This window comes from Meles meles, chromosome 4, assembly GCF_922984935.1.
Source record: "Meles meles chromosome 4, mMelMel3.1 paternal haplotype, whole genome shotgun sequence".
NCBI lineage: Eukaryota > Metazoa > Chordata > Mammalia > Carnivora > Mustelidae > Meles > Meles meles.
Window position 1 is genome coordinate 28,372,000 of NC_060069.1, and position 19,995 is coordinate 28,391,994.

At 38.2% G+C, this 19,995-nt stretch overlaps 1 protein-coding gene across 2 annotated transcripts in view; it reads left to right on the plus strand.

The window, feature by feature from the left end:
- ULK4 (unc-51 like kinase 4) overlaps positions 1 to 19,995 on the plus strand; it is a 684,359-nt gene that overhangs the window by 163,061 nt on the left and 501,303 nt on the right. For both annotated transcript variants that reach the window (XM_046001316.1, XM_046001317.1), the window contains exon 22: positions 9,381 to 9,508. In XM_046001316.1, coding sequence (XP_045857272.1) covers positions 9,381 to 9,508 — 128 coding nt within the window. The remainder of the gene's footprint in view (positions 1 to 9,380; positions 9,509 to 19,995) is intronic.

The window sequence follows — 19,995 nt, forward strand, 5'->3', positions numbered from 1 at the left end:
GGAGATTATGCTGAGTGAAATAAGTCAAGCAGAGAGAGTCAGTTATCCTATGTTTTTGCTTACTTATGGAGCTTAAGGAATAACACGGAGGACATGGGGAGATGGAGAGGAGAAGTGAGTTGGGGGAAATCGGAGGGGGAGATGAAGTATGAGAGACTGTGGACTCTGAGAAACAAACTGAAGGTTTTGGAGGGGAGGTGCATGGGGGGTTGGGTAAGCCTGGTGGTGGATATTAAGGAGGGAACTTATTGCTTGGAGCACTGGGTGTGGTACATAAAAAATGAATTTTGGAACACTGGGAAAAAAATAAATGAAAATTAGAAAAATTTCCAGGTATTAGGATCGTTTGGATTATTGGTGCTTATTGCATCAAGTTAATGAAAATTATTTCTTCTCAAACTATTCCAAAAAAATGGAAGAGGAAGGAAACTTTCAAATTCACTGAGTTCAATATTGTTCTTATAACAAAACCAGATAAAGACATTACAAAAAAAGAGAATTACAGGCCGATGTATCTGATGAACACAGATGTAAAAATCTCAAAAAAATATTAGCAAACTGAGTCTAGCAATACATTAAAAAAAAAAAATCATTCACTACAACCAAGTGGGATTTATTCCCGGAATGCAAGGATGGTTCATTACTCACAGATCAATCAATACGATACATCACATCAAATAAGAGAAGTGATAAAACCATATGATAATCTCAATAGGCACAAAAAAAGCATTTGGCAGAATACAACATTCATTCATGATTAAATACCCTCAATAAAGTAGCTTTAGAGGGAACATAGCTCAACATAAGGTCATATATATATATAAAAAAACCCACAGCTAACATCATACTCAATAGTGAGAAGCCAAGAGATTTTCCTAAAAGTTCAGGGACAAGAGAGGGATATCACTCTCGCCACTTATATTCAACATAGTACTGAAAAATCTAAGTCACAGCAGTCAGACAAGAAAAATAAAAAGCAACCAAATTGGTAAGGAAGAAGTAAAACTTTCACTATTTGCAGATGACATGATACTGAATATAGAAAACCCTAAAGATTCTACTTAAAAACTGCTGGAATTGATAAATGGATTCGGTAAGGTCACTGGCTACAAAACCAATGCATAGAAATCCATTGCATTCCTATGCACAAATAATGAAGTAGCAGTGAAATTAAGAAAAATCCCATTTTTCAGGTGTACCTAAGATGATAAAATCCCTAGGAATAAAGTAAGGAGGTAAAAGACTAGTATTCCAAACTATAAAACACAAAGAAATGAAAAGACTTTCCATGCTCATGGATTAGAAGAATTAATTTTTTTAAAAAATGCCCATACTACACCCAAAGCAATCCACAAATTTATTGCAATGCTATCAAAATACCAACATTTTTCACAGAACTAGAACAAATAATTCTAAATTTGTATGGAATCACAGGAGACCCCGAAAAGCCCAAAGCCTTGAAAAAGAAGAGCAAAGCAGGAGTTATCACAATCCCAGATTTCAAGATATACTACAAAGCTGTAGTAATCAAAACAGTACCATTCTGACACAAAAATAGATACACAGATCAATGAGACAGAATTGGGAGTCCAGAAATAAACCTGTGCTTTTATGGTTAATTAATCTACGACAATGGAGGCAAGAACATACAATGGGGAAAAGACTGTCTCTTCAATGGTGCTGGAAAAACTGGAACACTTTCTTACATTATACACAAAAATAAACTCAAAATGGATTAAGGACCTAACTGTGAGACTTTAAAACCATAAGATTTCTAAAAGAAAACTTAGTAATTTGTGTGACATCAGGTGTAGAAACTTTTTTTTTTTTTAAAGATATATCTCCTCAGGAAAGGGAAACAAAGGAAAAATAAATTATTGGGACTACACCAAAATAAAAAGCTTTCAACAAAACAGGCAGTCTACTGAAAGAAGATATTTGCAAATAATATAGTCAATAAAGGGTTAATATCTAAAATACAAAAAGAACTTACATAACTCAATGCCCAAGAAATCCAAATCTAACTAAAAAATGGGCAGAGGACCTAAAAACACATTTTTCCAAAGAAGACATAAAGACGGCTAACAGACCCATGAAAAGATGACTCAACATCACTAACCATCAGGGAAATGCAAATCAAAACAACAGTGAGATATTGCCATACTCCTACCAGAATGACTAGAATCAAAAGAGAAGAGATAACAAATGGTGGTGGGTATGTGAAGAAAAAGGAATCCTTGTGTACTGTTGGTGGGAATGCAAACTGGAGCAACCACCGTGGAACACAGTATAGAGATCCATTAAAAATAGAATTACCATATGATCTCATAATTTCACAACTGGATATTTACCCAAAGAAAATGAAAACACTAATTCAAAAAGATAATGCATCTTTGTTTATTGCAGCATTATTTACTACAGTCAAGATATGAAAGCAACCAAGCATCCACTGATAGATGAATGGATAAAAATGATGCCACACACTCACAGAAATATTACTCAGTCATAAAAAGGAATGAGATCTTTCCATTTGCAACAACATGAGTGGACTTCAGAGGGTATAATGATAAGTGAAATAAGCCAGAGAAAGATAAATACCATCTGATTTCGTTAGTATGTGAAATTTGAGAAACAAAACAAAGGAGCAACAAAAAGAAAACAAAAGGGTCGCTGTCAGAGGGGAGGTGGGTGAGGGGAGAGATGAAATCTAAAAAAAGTATTTTTTATGTTATGGATTACATTAAGGTTTTCTTTGTGACCTTTTATATGGTCAGTTTAAAGGAACATTTTATGTTGAAGAAAAAAAGGTACATTTTCTGTTATCTAAGTGTAAAGTTGGTGATATACCTTTAACATCTTATCTGTTGTTTATGTCATTTAGTATTTTATATTCTCACTTATTTTTGTTCTCTTGACAGTCTTGGGTTGAGAGTGGTGTGATAAAGTCTGTTGCTTCTTGCATCTTCTATAGTTTCCACTTTATAAAAGTGGTTACTGTACTATTTAAGGCCTAGCATTCATTACTATATTCATTACTGGTGGATGTTTGTTTTGAATAGTGGGCTTTAGCATTGAAAAGTGTTCCTTGTCTTCTTTTTGGCTTCAGTTCTGCCTTGTGTGTGAGGAAGAGTCATTTTGTAACTCTTTGTATATTAGGAACACAAACACAATTCCTGCTCTCTATTCTTGTTTGTCAGATCTCTCTCTCTCTCACTCACTTTTATCACTTTTTATCACTTCTAACATATATATACAGTGCAATTTACTTTTTGGAGTACAGTTCTGTGAAGATTAACACATGCATAGACCCTGTCACTACAACCACAAGAAGGACATAGAACAGTAGTGACATCCCAAAGAATAAGATTGTGCTGCTCCCTTTATAGGCAGACCACCTCCCTCCCACCCCATTCCCTGGCAATTTCTGATGCCTTATCTGCCCCAGAGTTTTACCCTTTCTAAAATTTTACCTAAATGAAACTATATTTGTACGTAATCTTTGAGAGTTTTTTTTAACTTAATGTAGTTGAGATTCATCCATGTTGTTGCGAGTATCAATAGTTCATTTCCTTTTATTGCCGAGTCCTGTTCCATTATGTAGATATACCACAGTTTATATACCCAGGTACCCATTCAAGGTCATAAGGGTTGTTTCCATTTCCTTACTGTTATGAAAAATGTTGCTGTCAACTTTTCTGTGTAGGTTTTTCTGTGGACATATATTTTTATTTCACTAGAGTAAATACTTGCAAGTTGCAGTGGCTGCATCTAATATATGGTAGGTGTGTGTTTAATCATTTTTTTTTATGAAACTGCCAAGCTATTTTTTGGAGTAATGATGCCATTTTGCATTTCTACCAGCAATATTCATAGAATTCTAGTTGTTCCATATACTAGTCACTTTTCAGTTGGTCATTCTAATAATTGCATAGTGTCTTACTGTGATCTCAGTTTACGTTGTTTTTTTTTAAAGATTTTTATTTATTTATTTGACAGAGAGAGATCACAAGTAGACAGAGGGCAGGCAGAGAGAGAGGGAAGCAGGCTCCCTGCTGAGCAGAGAGCCCGATGCGGGACTCGATCCCAGGACCCTGAGATCATGACCTGAGCCGAAGGCAGCGGCTTAACCTACTGAGCCACCCAGGTGCCCCAGTTTACGTTGTTTTAATGGTGGTGATATTGGGCATCCTCTTGTGTTTATGTGAATATTTGCCTATGTTCTTTGGTGAAATGTCTGTTTAAATATTTTGCTTATTAAAAATGTTTTTTTTTCTTTTTCTTTTTTTAAAAGATTTATTTATTTATTTGACAGAGATCACAAGTAGGCAGAGAGGCAGGCAGAGAGAGAGAGGAAAGGAAGCAGGCTCCCCGCTGAGCAGAGAGCCCTATGCGGTGCTGGATCCCAGGACCCCGAGATCATGACCCGAGCTGAAGGCAGAGGCTTTAACCCACTGAGCCACCCAGGTGCCCCAAAAATGTTTTTTCTTAATACTTTGTTTTGAGAGTTCTTTGTATATTTTGGAAACAAATATTTTATGCTAGGATCTGGCTTGTCTTGTCTTCCACAGAGGATAATTTTAATATTCATGAGGTTCAGTTCATCAGTGATTTCTTTTATGAATTGTACTTTTGGTGTTATATCTAAAAACTTTCTAACCTAAGGTCATGAAGATTTTCTATTCTGTTTTCTTGTAAGGACTTTATAGTTTTACATTTTTTATTCAGTTGTATGATTCATTTTGTATGATTGCAATTTTTGCATATGGTACACAGTATGGTATGAAATATATCTTTTTATTTTGTTTTGTTTTGCATGTGGATATCCATAATAAGCACTACTTACTGAAAAGACTGTCCTTTATCCTAAGTTCCCTTTGCAACTTTGTCCTAAACTAATTGACTCCATTTTTGAACTCTGCTTCCTTGGTCTTTGTATCTGTCATTTTATCAATACCACATTGAGGTTTTTCTTGTGTCTTGAAATAATTGTGTGATTCGGGATGCCTGCGTGGCTCAGTGGGTTAAGCCTCTGCCTTCGGCTCAGGTAATGATCTCAGAGTCCCCGGATCGAGCTCTGTATCTGGCTCTGTGCTCAGTGAGGAGTCTGCTTCCCGCCCCTGCCGCCTGCCGCCTCTCTGCCTACTTGTGATCTCTGTCTGTCAAATAAATAAAATCTTAAAAAAATAAAAATAATTATGTGATTCTATTGTCTTTTCTCCCCAAATTGTTTTGCTTATGGGTTCCTTTGCCTTTCTATATAAAGTTTATGATTAGCTTGTTTATATCTACAAAAAAATCCTGCTGGGATTTTTATTTTTATTAGAATTGCATTAAATCTGTAAGTCAGTTTGGGGGAAAATTGGCATATTAACTAAGTTTTTTTTTTTTAAAGATTTTATTTATTTGACACACAGAGATCACAGGTAGGCAGAGAGGTAGGCAGAGAGAGGAAGGCTCCCTGCTGAGCAGAGAGCCCGATGCAGGGTTGGATCCCAGGACCCTGGGATCACGACCTGAGCCAAAGGCAGAGGCTTTAATCCACCGAGCCACCCAGGCGCCCCTATCTTGAGTTTTTTAATAGATGAACATGAAATGTCTCTTTATTTATGTCTTTAAAATTTTTCTTTCATAATTGTTGTATAGTGTTCAGCTTACCAATTCTCCACAAATTTTGTTATGTTTATACCTGTATTTCTGTTGTTATTGTTAGAGTTATTAAAAAATGATACTTGAAAAAATTTGCTTTCTCATCGTTCATTACTGGTGTATAGAAATGCACCAGATCTTGCTAAACTCATTTATAAGGTGTAAAAACTTTTTGTAGATTTCTTGGGATTTTCTACATAGATAATCATAACCTCTGAGAATATTGCTTCCATTATAGTGTGAATGACTTTTTTTTTTTAATTTTTTTCCCTTTTTATTAATTTTTTCAGCGTAACAGTATTCATTCTTTTTGCACAACACCCAGTGCTCCATGCAAAACGTGCCCTCCCCATCACCCACCACCTGTTCCCCCAACCTCCCACCCCTGACCCTTCAAAAGAATGACTTTTATTTATTTTTCTTTCCTTATCACACTGGCAATGACTTTTAGTAAAAGATGGAATTATGAGTGATGGGCATGGATGTACTTGTTTAATTCCCAGTCTCAGTGGGGAAGCATCAAGTGTTAACCCTCTAAGTATGATGTTAGCTATAATTTTTCTCTAATACTCTTTCACAGATTGAGGAAGTTCCCTTCTATTCCTTGTTTGGTGGGTTTTTATGAATGGATGTTGAATTTTGTCAAATGCTTTTTTATTATCTATTGATTTGACCGTGTGGTTCTTTTTTTTTTAATTAACATATACTGTATTATTAGCCCCAGGGGTACAGGTCTGTGAATCGCCAGGTTTACACACTTCATAGCACTCACCATAGCGATCATGTGGTTCTTATTTAATCTGCTGAATTACACTGATTGATACTCAAATATTGAATTAGTCTTGGATTTCCGAGATAAACTCTACTTGATTGTAATCTTTTTATTTATACATTTTATGTATTGTTGGATTCAACCTGCATATATTTGTTGAGGATTTTTGCATCTCTATTCCTAAGGTATGTTGTCTCTATTTTTTTCTTGTACCATTAACTATCTTGGATCTTCTCATGCCTTATAAATGCTTGTGTAAGTATGTGTGTGCATAAATACATACATACATATATATATATATCTATATATCTGATATATTTATCTCTTGTGGCCTCTTCTAGATATTTTCATTCTCTTTTGTTTATTTTTTAAATCTTAGATTTGTCTGGAGTTTACTTTCAGGTATGACAGTATCACAAACATGCACTCAGTCTATAAATTTTGGTTAGTTCAACATTCAGCAGGCTTCTATTACATTACTTTTTGCTTTTAGATTGCATTTCAAGGCATCTGGTATTCTGTCCAGTTTTTTCCTCCTTAAAGAGATCTCCCCTGGAGTCTTCTGACCAACTCCAGTATGGTTAGGCTGCCCTCTGTGCCTGGTTATAGCTATCACCTGCAATCATCTTGGGATTCCCTTTATCTCTTTCACTATTCTCTGTTTTCTTGGTTAATTTCCCCAGGGTGAGTGTTGAGGGTTATATAGAGGAGTGGTGGTATGATAAGTGATTTTGGAAAGATAATAAAATGCCAGATCATTGTATGCTGTGATAAGGGTTCATCTCAAGGGTTGCAGCAACTATGGAGAATATTTTATAGGTGAATAACGTAATCATACTTGCTGTTGGAGAAGATCACTGTGGCTATGACTTGTGAAACAGTTGGAAGAAAGTGAAGATACAGATAATGGTGCATTGAAATATAAGGCAGTGTTAGTGGGGGTATCACTCTCACAGTAACTGGGGATCAATTGGACATGAGAGGAAGGCGGAGAAAGGAAGATGCTCAGGTGTTTAAGTTTGGTCTTGAATTGATCCTTAGAGGGCGAGTGTCATGTTTAGGGTAGATTCTGAGTTTAGTGTTGGATGTGCAGTTTAGAGTTTTGCAGTATACCCTTTACCCACATTTAACAAATGCTAGCATTTTACTATGTTTGATTTATAATTTTTCTTTTACTGTGCATGTATGCATGTGTGTGGCCATATGAGAAGAGGTTGCAGACCTGATGCTCCTTTACTTGTTTTTGTTTGTTTTTTTGTTTTGTTTCTTGATGCTCCTTTGTTTTTTATTTTTTGTTTTGTTTCGTTGTTTTTTTTTTTTTTTTGACTCTCTTTTACTTGTAATTAGTTCATTGAATATTCCCTAAAAACAAACCATGGATTTAAAAAGAAGTTAACACTTATTTAACATTATTAATTCATCTACAGGCCTTATTCAGATTTTGTAATTGTCCCAGTAACATTCTTTTATGTGAAACAAAGTTGCCAGATCTTGAATTGCTGTCAGTTATCATGACTTTTTAGTCTCCTGTAATCAGAACAATTTTTCAATCTCAGGCTAGTGGATCTTTGAGTGGTTTTGGATATGTGTTTGTATGTGTGGCGGGTGGTGGTAGTGTGGAAAACATATTTGTAATTGTAGTCCTTGGGCCCAGGGTTTAAACTAGAACTAAAACTGACTGAAGAGAAATGAGCTTTCTACTGTCTACATGCTGGAAAGGTGGAAACATATATTACTCAAAGATTTTTAGTGTTGATTCATTTTTTGACCCTAGGAGATGAATTAGCTTGATTATTTCATTCAGGACCTAGGTGAGACTCATGCATAGGTATAGATACATAAGTATATCTCCATCCTTAAATAAAAGCATATGCCTATCTATGTAAATTCTTCCTGCTTGGCAACATATCACCCAGTGTAAAAGGACCATGGCATGGCCAAAATATTGAACTGCTTCCATTTGCTTTGGACATAACAGTGTCACTGTTCAGTTTTTGCTTCTCTTCAGGACTGTTGGGAACTTCCCCTCGTGCTCTGTGTGGCCTTCTTGCTAACAGTAAAGTTCTATCTTCCTCCCTGCTTATATTCGTTAACTCTGTGTGCGTATGTGTATGTGTCTGCATTTCCTTTTTCATATCAATAGACAGCTGAAATGATGGGCGATCTGTTGGAAAGGAAAATAATGCTAATATTAGTGAGTACGCATTCCTCTCTGTTGTATTACACCTTTAGTTACAGAATGTTACAGGAATATAGGTTTTTCTTTTGGGTATTTATTTATCTGTAGGATCTTAAATGTGTAGACTAGAGATACGTTTTCTGTAAACGGAGGTTTGTGCAGATGTTCACGTATACATACAGTCGTAACTTCCAGTTTTTCTAGTTATTTATTGCCACACTTCTATTGGGTGGTTGAGTGGTTAAGAGGCAGGTTTTGTTGTCCCACTGGCCTTGATTTCAGTTCAACTTTTTGGATCGCTTAACTTTTCAAGATTCATTTTCCTCTTTAAAATAAGGATAACACTGAGACGCCTGGGTCGCTCAGAAGGTTAAGAGTCTGCCTTCAGCTAAGGTCATCACCCTGTGGTCCTGGGATGGAGCCCCGCAATGAGCCCCACATTAGACATGCTGCTCAGCAGGGAGTCTGCTTCTCTCTCTTTCTCTACCACTCCCCCTCCCCCACAATCATGCGTGCCCTCTCTCTGTCTCTCAAATAGGTGAATAAATTTTTCAAAAAATAGGGATAATAGCGTCAACTAGTTATGGATAGTTTTCAGGTTTGAACGAGATACTACATACTAAAATTTTAGTATAGAGTCCAAGACAAATTAAGAATGCAAAAACAGTAACTGATTTTTTTTTTTTTTGCTGTATGTTTAGTTATTGTACATTGCTGACCCTGATAGTTGACTGCTCTGTTCATTTTATGTTTTCTCAAAAAATGTTTTAATGTCTTCCACAGGATTTTGTCTCTACAATTATTCGTTTACTTGACAGCCCCTCAACTTCCATTAGGGCAAAAGCCTTCCTCGTTCTTTTATATATTTTGATTCATAACCGCGAGATGCTGCTGCTCGGCTGCCAAGCAAGGTATGATTTTCTCTGATATGGTTTCATCAATGACATCAATTTGGAACCCGTTTTATTATGGTATTTCTTGGCCTCTGTGTACTTAATATTGAAATGTTTCCCCCTAGACTTTTCTAAGGGTTTAATTTTTTACATACAGCCTTGGCTGGGAAATATAGAGGACCGAGAGAAGACTTCTAGAGCTGAAGCAGGGTGGCGGGAAAGAGCCTCCTAGATGTGAGGACAGTCTATGGCAGGGTGTTAAAGTTGGTTCTGGTTTGCATCTTTGGGAGGCATTTTTGACTGGTGGTTTGGTCATTCACCTTTGTAAGATTCTGGAATGAGCAGCTGGAAGCTCAGCAGAACAGTCTACTCAAGAGTAGAGGAAGAGGCAGAGTGGGGAGAAGTTTCTGGACTGGACCTGGGCTGGGCAGATCTCACTCTCCCTGGGTTCCACCCACTTCCTTTGAAAGGAGAAGCTGTTCTGACATACCCCAGATTCCCTTTGTGTTGTGATGCTTCCTGATTAGCATCTAGACTGTCTGGTGCATGTGAAATTACAACCCAGAGGAACCTTAAATATATGGTTGAATGTCTATTTCTTGATCTAGCTTGTTACTCATTGTAGAATACTGAGTAGACCCTAGAATTGCTGAGATTGATCTAGATTAGAGGTTAGAAAACTTTTTCCTGTAAATAGAGAGTAAATATTTTAGTATTTATGGATTAAGAGGCAAAATCGTGGCTATTTATATTTATGTAATGAGAAAAAACAAAATTTCCACAAATTTTTTTTATTGATGAATGTACTTCTGTAACAAGAGAGAAAACAAATATCCACAGATTTTTGAGTTGACATAGTAAAAATACACTAATAAATAAGTATATATTTTTTTTATAATGCAGGTTTAGAAATGAGAAGAACAGAATTCGTTTTCTGAGGGAGAGATAACATTTTGTGTAATTAGGGATCAAAATTAGTGTCTTTCTCATCAAATCAGTTGTAAATGTGTAAGTGCTGATTGCTAGCTTCATTTTGTGTATCTTGTCTTTGAAAATGTCTTTACTTACAGATAAGTACTGTCACATACCAATATTAGTTCATGAGTATGTGATTTTAATTGAGCATATTCATTGGTTAGAAGGCATGTTTAGGATTCTATTAGATTCTTCCTTGATATTTGCCTTTTAGCATGCCCTTATGTTGCAGGTTAATCAGAACTAAGTGCAGGGTATGTTGAAGCTCCTACAGAGCCTCCTTTCTTTCCATGTCTCAGAGATCATTTCCAGCTTTGTTTTACATCCTGTGTCTTGAAAAATGATGTTTCACATATTTTGTCTAACTTGTACTTGTGTTTTTCAAAACTTCTCATTTAAATTCAATTTAGTGAACATAGACTTTATTCTTAGTTTCAGGGGTAGAATTCAGTGATTCATCAGTTGCATGTAACACGCAGTGCTCATTCCATCACATGCTCTCCTTAATGCCCATCACCCAGTTACACCATACCCTCACCTGCCTCCCCTATAGCAACCCTCAGGTTTTTTTTTAAATTATTTATTTTTCATTTTTTTATAAACATATAATGTATTTTTATTCCCAGGGGTATAGGTCTGTGAATCACCAGGTTTACACACTTCACAGCACTCACCATAGCACATACCCTCCCCAATGTCCATAACCCCACTCCCCCCTCCCAACCCGCCCTCCCCCAGCAACCCTCAGTTTGTTTTGTGAGATTAAGAGTCACTTATGGTTTGTTTCCCTCCCAATCCCATCTTGTTTCATTTATTGTTCTCCTTGTTTCATTTATTGTTCTCCTACCCCCCTAACCCCCTATGTTGCATCTCCATGTCCTCATATCAGGGAGATCATATGATAGTTGTCTTTTTCTGACTGACTTATTTCACTAAGCATTATATTCTCTAGTTCCATCCACGTTGTCGCAAATGGCAAGATTTCATTTCTTTTGATGGCTGCATAGTATTCCACCCTGTATATATAACACATCTTCTTTATCCATTCATCTGTTGATGGACATCTAGGTTCTTTCCATAGTTTGGCTATTGTAGACATTGCTGCTATAAACATTCGGGTGCATGTGCCCCTGCGGATCACTATGTTTGTATCTTTAGAGTAAATACCCAGTAGTGCTATTTCTGGGTCATAGGGTCATAGGGTAGTCCTATTTTCAACATTCTGAGGAACCTCCATGCTGTTTTCCAGAGTGGTTGCACCAGATTGCATTCCCACCAACAGTATAGGAGGGTTTCCCTTTCTCCGCATCCTCGCCAGCATCTGTCATTTCCTGACTTGTTAATTTTAGCCATTCAGGCTGGTGTGAGATGATATCTCATTGTGGTTTTGATTTGTATTTCCCTGATGCCGAGTGATGTGGAGCACTTTTTCATGTGTCTGTTGGCCATCTGGATGTCTTTTTTGCAGAAATGTCTGTTCATGCACATATTCTCTACATTTGGATTATTTGTTCTTTGGGTGTTGAGTTTGCTAAGTTCCTTATAGATTTTGGACATTAGCCCTTTATCTGATATATCGTTTGCAATATCTTCTCCCATTCTGTCAGTTATCTTTTGGTTTTGTTAACTGTTTTCTTTGCTGTGCAAAAGCTTTTGATCTTGATGAAATCCCAATAGTTCATTTTTGCCCTTACTTCCCTTGCCTTTTCCGATGTTCCTAAGAAGATGTTGCTGTGGCTGAGGTCAAAGAGGTTGCTGCCTGTGTTCTCCTCAAGGATTTTGATGGATTTCTTTCTCACATTGAGATCCTTCATCCATTTTGAGTGTTTTTGTGTGTGGTGTAAGGAAATGGTCCAATTTCATTTTTCTGCATGTGGCTGTCCAATTTTCCCAGCACCATTTATTGAAGAGGCTGTCTTTATTCCACGGGACATTCTTTCTTGCTTTGTCAAAGATTAGTTGACCGTAGATTTGAGGGTCTATTTCTGGTCTCTCTATTCTGTTCCATTGATCTATGTGTCTCTTTATGTGCCAGTACCATGCTCTCTTGATGATGGCAGCTTTGTAATAGAGCTTGACGTCCGGAATTGTGATGCCTCCAACTTTGGCTTTCTTTTTCAATATTCCTTTGGCTATTCGAGGTCTTTTCTGGTTCCATATAAATTTGAGGATTATTTGTTCCATTTCTTTGAAAAAAATGGATGGTATTTTGATAGGGATTGCATTAAATGTGTAGATTGCTTTAGGTAGCATGGACATTTTCACAATATTTTTTCTTCCAATCCAGGAGCATGGAACATTTTTCCATTTCTTTGTGTCTTCCTCAATTTCTTTCATGAGTACTTTATAATTTTCTGTGTATAGATTCTTAGCCTCTTTGGTTAGGTTTATTCCTAGGTATCTTATAGTTTTGGGTACAATTGTAAATGGGATTGACTCCTTAATTTCTCTTTCTTCAGTCTTGTTGTTGGTGTACAGAAATGCAACTGATTTCTGTGCATTGATTTTATATCCTGACACTTTACTGAATTCCTGTACAAGTTCTAGCAGTTTTGGAGTGGAGTCTTTTGGGTTTTCCACATATAGTATCATATCATCTGCGAAGAGTGATAGTTTGACTTCTTCTTTACCAATTTGGATGCCTTTAATTTCTTTTTGTTGTCTGATTGCTGAGGCTAGGACTTCTAGTACTATGTTGAGTAGCAGTGGTGATAATGGACATCCCTGCCGTGTTCCTGACCTTAGCGGAAAAGCTTTCAGTTTTTCTCCATTGAGAATGATATTTGCGGTGGGTTTTTCATAGATGGCTTTGATAATATTGAGGTATGTGCCCTCTATCCCTACACTTTGAAGAGTTTTGATCAGGAAGGGATGCTGTACTTTGTCAAATGCTTTTTCAGCATCTATTGAGAGTATCATATGGTTCTTGTTTTTTCTTTTATTAATGTGTTGTATCACATTGATTGATTTGCGGATGTTGAACCAACCCTGCAGCCCTGGAATAAATCCCACTTGATTGTGGTGAATAATCCTTTTAATGTACTGTTGAATCCTATTGGCTAGTATTTTGGCGAGAATTTTTGCATCTGTGTTCATCAAGGATATTGGTCTGTAGTTCTCTTTTTTGGTGGGATCCTTGTCTGGTTTTGGGATCAAGGTGATGCTGGCCTCATAAAATGAGTTTGGAAGTTTTCCTTCCATTTCTATTTTTTGGAACAGTTTCAGGAGAATAGGAATTAGTTCTCCTTTAAATGTTTGGTAGAATTCCCCTGGGAAGCCATCTGGCCCTGGGCTTTTGTCTGGAGATTTTTGATGACTGTTTCAATCTCCTTACTGGTTAAGGGCCTGTTCAGGTTTTCTGTTTCTTCCTGGTTCAGTTGTGGTAGTTTATATGTCTCTAGGAATGCATCCATTTCTTCCAGATTGTCCAATTTGTTGGCGTAGAGTTGCTCATAGTATGTTCTTATAATTGTCTCTATTTTTTGGTGTTAGTTGTGATCTCTCCTCTTTCATTCATGATTTTATTTGTTTTCATCCTTTCTCTTTTCTTTTTGATAAGTCTGGCCAGGGCTTTATCAATCTTATTAATTCTTTCAAAGAACCAGCTCCTAGTTTTGTTGATTTGTTCTATTGTTTTTTTGGTTTCTATTTCATTGATTTCTGCTCTGATCTTTATGATTTCTCTTCTCCTGCTGGGTTTAGGATTTCTTTCTTGTTCTTTCTCCAGCTCCTTTAGGTGTGGGGTTAGGCTGTGTACTTGAGACCTTTCTTGTTTCTTGAGAAAGGCTTGTGTCGCTATATATTTTCCTCTCAGGGCTGCCTTGTTGCGTCCCACAGATTTTGAACTGTTGTGTTTTCATTATCATTTGTTTCCATGAATTTTTTCAATTCTTCTTTAATTTCCTGATTGACCCATTCATTCTTTAGAAGGATGCTGTTTAGTCTCCATGTATTTGGTTCTTTCCATATTTCCTCTTGTGATTGAGTTCTAGCTTCAGAGCATTGTGGTCTGAAAATATGCAGGGAATGATCCCAATCTTTTGATACTGGTTGAGACCTGATTTGTGACCCAGGATGTGATCTATTCTGGAGAATGTTCCATGTGCACTAGAGAAGAATGTGTATTCTGTTGCTTTGGGATGAAATGTTTTGAATATATCTGTGATGCCCATCTGGTCCAGTGTGTCTTTTACGGCCTTTATTTCCTTGTTGATCTTTTGCTTGGATGATCTGTCCACTTCAGTGAGGGGAATGTTAAAGTCCCCTACTATTATTGTATTATTATTGATATGTTTCTTTGATTTTGTTATTAATTGGTTTATATAGTTGGCTGCGCCCACATTAGGGGCATAGATATTTAAAATTGTTAGATCTTCTTGTCGGACAGACCCTTTGAGTATGATATAGTGTCCTTCCTCGTCTCTTATTATAGTCTTTGGCTTGAAATCTAATTGATCTGATAGAAGGATTGCCACCCCAGCTTTCTTCTCATGTCCATTAGCATGGTAAATTGTTTTCCACCCCCTCACTTTAAATCTGGAGGTGTCTTCGGGTCTATAAGGAGGTTCTTGTAGGCAACATATAGATGGATTTTGTTTTTTTACCCATTGTGATACCCTGTGTCTTTTGATTGGGGCATTTAGCCCATTAACATTCAGGGTAACTATTGAGAGATATGAATTTAGTGCCATTGTATTGCCTGTAAGGGGTCTGTTACTCTATATTGTCTCTGTTCCTTTCTGATCTACTACTTTTAGGCTCTCTCTTTGCTTAGAGGACCCTTTTAGTCTTTCCTGTAGAGCTGGTTTGGTGTTTGCAAATTCTTTCAGTTTTTGTTTGTCCTGGAAGCTTTTTATCTCTCCTTCTATTTTCAGTGATAGCCTAGCTGGTTAGAGTATTCTTGGCTGCATGTTTTTCTCGTTTAGTGCTCTGAATATATCATGCCAGCTCTTTCTGGCCTGCCAGGTCTCCGTGGATAAGCCAATCTAATATTTTTACCATTGTATGTTACAGACTTCTTTTCCCAGGCTGATTTCAGGATTTTCTCTTTGTCACTAAGACTTGTAAATTTTACTATTAGGTGACGGTGTATGGACCTATTCTTGTTGATTTTGAGGGGGGTTCTCTGCACCTCCTGGACTTTGATGCTTGTTCCCTTTGCCATATTAGGGAAATTCTCTTCAATAATTCTCTCCAATAGACCTTCTGCTCCCCTCTCTCTTTCTTCTTCTTCTGGAATCTCAATTATTCTAATGTTTTTACGTCTGATGATCTCACTTATCTCTCAAATTCTCACCTCGTGCTCCAGTAGCTGTTTGTTCCTCTTTTGTTCAGCTTCTTTATTCTCTGTCATTGGTCTTCTATATCACTAATTCTTTCTTCTGCCTCATTTATCCTAGCAGTGAGAGCCTCCATTTTTGATTGCACCTCATTAATAGCTTTTTTGATTTCAACTTGGTTAGATTTTTGTTCTTTTATTTCTCCAGAAAGGGCTTTTATATCTCCAGAGAGGGTTTCTCTAATATTTTCCATGCCTTTTTCGAGCCCGGCTAGAACCTTGAGAATCATCATTCTGAACTCTAGTTCTGACATATTACCAATGCCTGTATTGATTAGGTTCTAGCCTTCAGTACTGCCTCTTGTTCTTTTTTTTTGTGGTGAGTTTTTCCCCCTTGTCATTTTATCCAGATTAGAGGATATGAAGGAGCAACTAAAATACTAAAAGGGTGGCAAAGACCCCAGGAAAATGTGCTTTAACCAAATTAGAAGAGACCCCAAATCATGGTGGGGAGAAAGGAGATAAAAAGAGGTTCAGAAAAAAAGGGAAAAAATTAAAAAAAGAAAACAAGTAAAAAAATATAAAAAAGTAAAACAAATATATATATATTAGATAGACTAGTTAAAAACATTAAAAAAGAAAAGGGTAAAAGTTAAAAAAAATTTAGCAGCAGAAGAAAAAAAATTGAAAAAAAAATTGAAAAAAAAATTAAATTAAGTGCAAGACTAAGGAATCATGGGGAGAAAGCCATGAGTTCCGTGCTTTGCTTTTTCTTCTTCTGGAATTCCGCTGTTTTCCTTGGTATTGAACCTGCTCTCCTTGGTAGGTGAACTTGGTCCTGGCTGGATTCCTTGTTGATCTTCTGGGGGACGGCCTTGTTGTAGTGATTCTCAAGTGTCTTTGTCCAAGGCGGAATTGTACCGCCCTTATCAGGGGCCAGGCTAAGTAATCCAGTCGGGTTCACTTTTGGGAGCTTTTGTTCCCTGAACGCTTTCTGTAGAGTTCTGGAGGACGGGAATGAAAATGGCGGCCTCCTAGTCTCCGGCCTGGAGGAGCCTAGAGCCCGTGGCCCCACTCCTCATTGCGCCCCCAGAGAACAGGGCCCAATCACTCCCGTATTCCGGCCTCTGGCCGCGCTCTGCACTCACCCAGCCTGCGACCCGTTCAAGGTAACCCCGAGCTGAGAGATCACTCCTCGGCTCTGTCTCTGTAGCAGGCTTCTCCGTTCTAATAGCTGCAAGCTCTGCCACACTCCAACAGCCCCGATCCTTCTGTGACCCTGCGGGACCTGGGGCCACGCTGATCCCGCATGGGTTTCACCCCGGTTTAGCCTCTGGAGCAATGTCCCTCAGTGGATCAGACTTTTAAAAGTCCTGATTTTGTGCTCCGTTGCTCCCCCGCTTGCTAGGAGCCAGCCCCTCCCCCCGCAGTCTATCTTCCCGTCGTTTTAGATTCATTTCTCCACCAGTCCTACCTTTCAGAAAGTGGTTGATTTTCTGTTTCTAGAATTGCTGTTCTTCTCTCTTCGATCTCCTGTTGGATTTGTAGGTGTTGGCAATGTTTAGATAAGCTATCTAGCTGATCTCCTGCTACCTGATGTAGTCTCAGCCTGCTACTTCTCCACCATCTTGACTCCTCCCAGCAACCCTCAGTTTATTTCCTAGTTAGGAGTCTCATGTTTTGAGGGAAATTGGAAGGGGTGATGAACCATGAACGACTATGGACTCTGAAAACAATCTGAGGGTTTTGAAGGGGCGGGGGGGTGGGAGGTTGTTGGAGCCAGGTGGTACATATTACAGAGGGCATGCATTATCTGGAGCACTGGATGTGGTACATAAACAATGAATTCTGTTACGCTGAAAAGAATAAAAAAGAGTCTCGTGTTTTGCCTCCCTGTCTGTTTTTTTTTCTTTTTAAAGATTTTATTTATTTAATTGACAGACAGAGATCACAAGTAGGCAGAGAGGCAGGCAGAGAGAGAGGAAGGGAAGCAGGCTCCCTGCCGAGCAGAGAGCCCGATGTGGGGCTCGATCCCAGGACCCTGGAATCATGACCTGAGCCGAATGAAGAGGCTTTAACCCACTGAGCCCCCCAGGCACTCCTCTCCCTGTCTGTTTTAATCTTATTTTTCCCTTCCCTTTTCCTGTGTTCATCTGTTTTGTTTCTTAAATTCCACATATGAGTGAGATCATATGGTATTTGTCTTTCTCTGATTTCTCTTAGCACAATACCCTCTAACTCCATCCACACTGTTGCAAATGGCAATATTTCATTCTTTTTTGTTGACTGAGTAATATTCCATTGTATATATTTACCACATCTTCTTTGTCCATTTATCTATCAGTGGACCCCTGGGCTTCTTCCATATTTTGGCTATTGTGGACATTGCTGCTATTAACCTTGGGGTGCAGGTGCTCCTTCAAATCACTGTGTTTTTATTCTTTGGATAAATACCTAGTTAGTACAGTTTCTGGGTCATAGGCTAGCTCCACTTTTAACTTTGTGAGGAACCTCCATACTGTTTTCCAGTGTGTCTACACCAGCTTGCATTCCCACCAACAGTGTGGGAGGGTTCCCCTCTCTCCTCATCCTTGCCTACATCTGTCATTTCCTGGTTTGTTAATTTTAGCCCTTCTGACCCGTGTGAGGTGGTATCTCAGTGTTGTTTTGATTTGTATTTCCCTGATGCTGACTGATATGAAACATTTTTTCATGTGTCTGTTAGCCATTTGTATGCTTTCTTTGGAGAAATATCTGTTCATGTCTTCTGCCCATTTCTTGATTGGATTATTTGTTCTTGGGTGTTGAGTTTGGTTAGATCTTTATAGATTCTGGATACTAGCCCTTTATCTGATATGTCATTTGCAAATAATCTTGTCCCATCCTGTCAGTTGTCTTTTGGTTTTGTTGACTGTTTCCTTTGCTGTGCAAAAGCTTTTTATCCTGATTAAGTTCCAGTAGTTCATTTTTGCTTTTGTTTCTCTTGCCTTTGGAGACATATCTAGCAAGAAGTTGCTGTGGGTGAGGTCAAAGTGGTTACTGCTTGTGTTCTTTAGGATTTTGATGGATATCTGTGTCATATTTAGGTTGTTACTCCATTTTGTATTTATTTTTGTGTGTGGTGTATGGAAATGGTCCAGTTTCATTCTTCTGCATGTGGCTGTCCAATTTTCCCAATCCCATTTAGTGAAGACACTGTCTTTTTTCCATTGGATATTCTTTCCTGCTTTGTTGAAGATTAGTTGACCATAGAGTTGAGGGTCTATTTCTGGGCTCTCTGTTCTATGCCATCAATCTATGTGTCTGTTTTTATGCCAGTATCATACTTTCCTGGTGATTTCCTGGCATGTTTTATATTTGTTTCAAATGGAAGCATGCATCCTGTCCTTTGTCCATTAGAGACGCAAGCAGAAGTTCTTATCTACTTATAAAGGCCCCTCACCACTCTACTCTGTGTCCACCATCATTTTCACCAGGAAAAATAATATAGTTTCTTAACAGACGTTCTTACATCATTTCTTAGACTCATAGTCTGGTCTCCATGTAGCAAATAGAAAATCTCTTACACAGTGTGAATTGGCTTTTGTTTCGTCCCTGCTCAGACTCTTCTAATATCCTGTCATGCTGAAATGATAGCCTTGGTCTCTTCTTCCCTGCTTCACATAGTCCCTGCCCATCTCTCAGCCGGTATCTCCTATGACTCTTCTTGGCTTTTGCTCCATTCCGGCCATATAGTTTTTCTTATTGCTTTTCAAACATAGTAAGCCTATGAGACTCACCTTGGGACCTTTTCCAGGTTCTGTTCCTTATGCCCATAGTGCTCTTCACACAGATGTCTTCACGGCTGGATTCCTCAGGTCATTCAGGTTTCTGGTCAGTGTAGGGGTCTCTTCTTCTGAGAGCCACTCCGATCATCCTGTCTCTGACCCCCACTCTCAACCCCAACCACAAAAACCCTTTAACTGGAAAGAACTAAAGCATTCAGACCATCAGAGCCTGGGCGTGATCTCTTTGGTACCCTCAGGAAATTGCTATGATTTCTGTGTGTCTGAATGAATATTAGAGACCTTAGCAGTGGTGGGAAGGTGGTGGTCTGTGCATACCCCGGCCCCGACTTCCACCCTGCCGACTCTCTGGAGCACCACCGTGAGCCAGGTGTGTGTATAGGAACTTGGAAGGTGAGGCTTAGCCTTGCTGGAGAGGTGAGTACAGGTTCCATTCTTCCTGTGCTGGTGGCAGAGTTGACTCACTA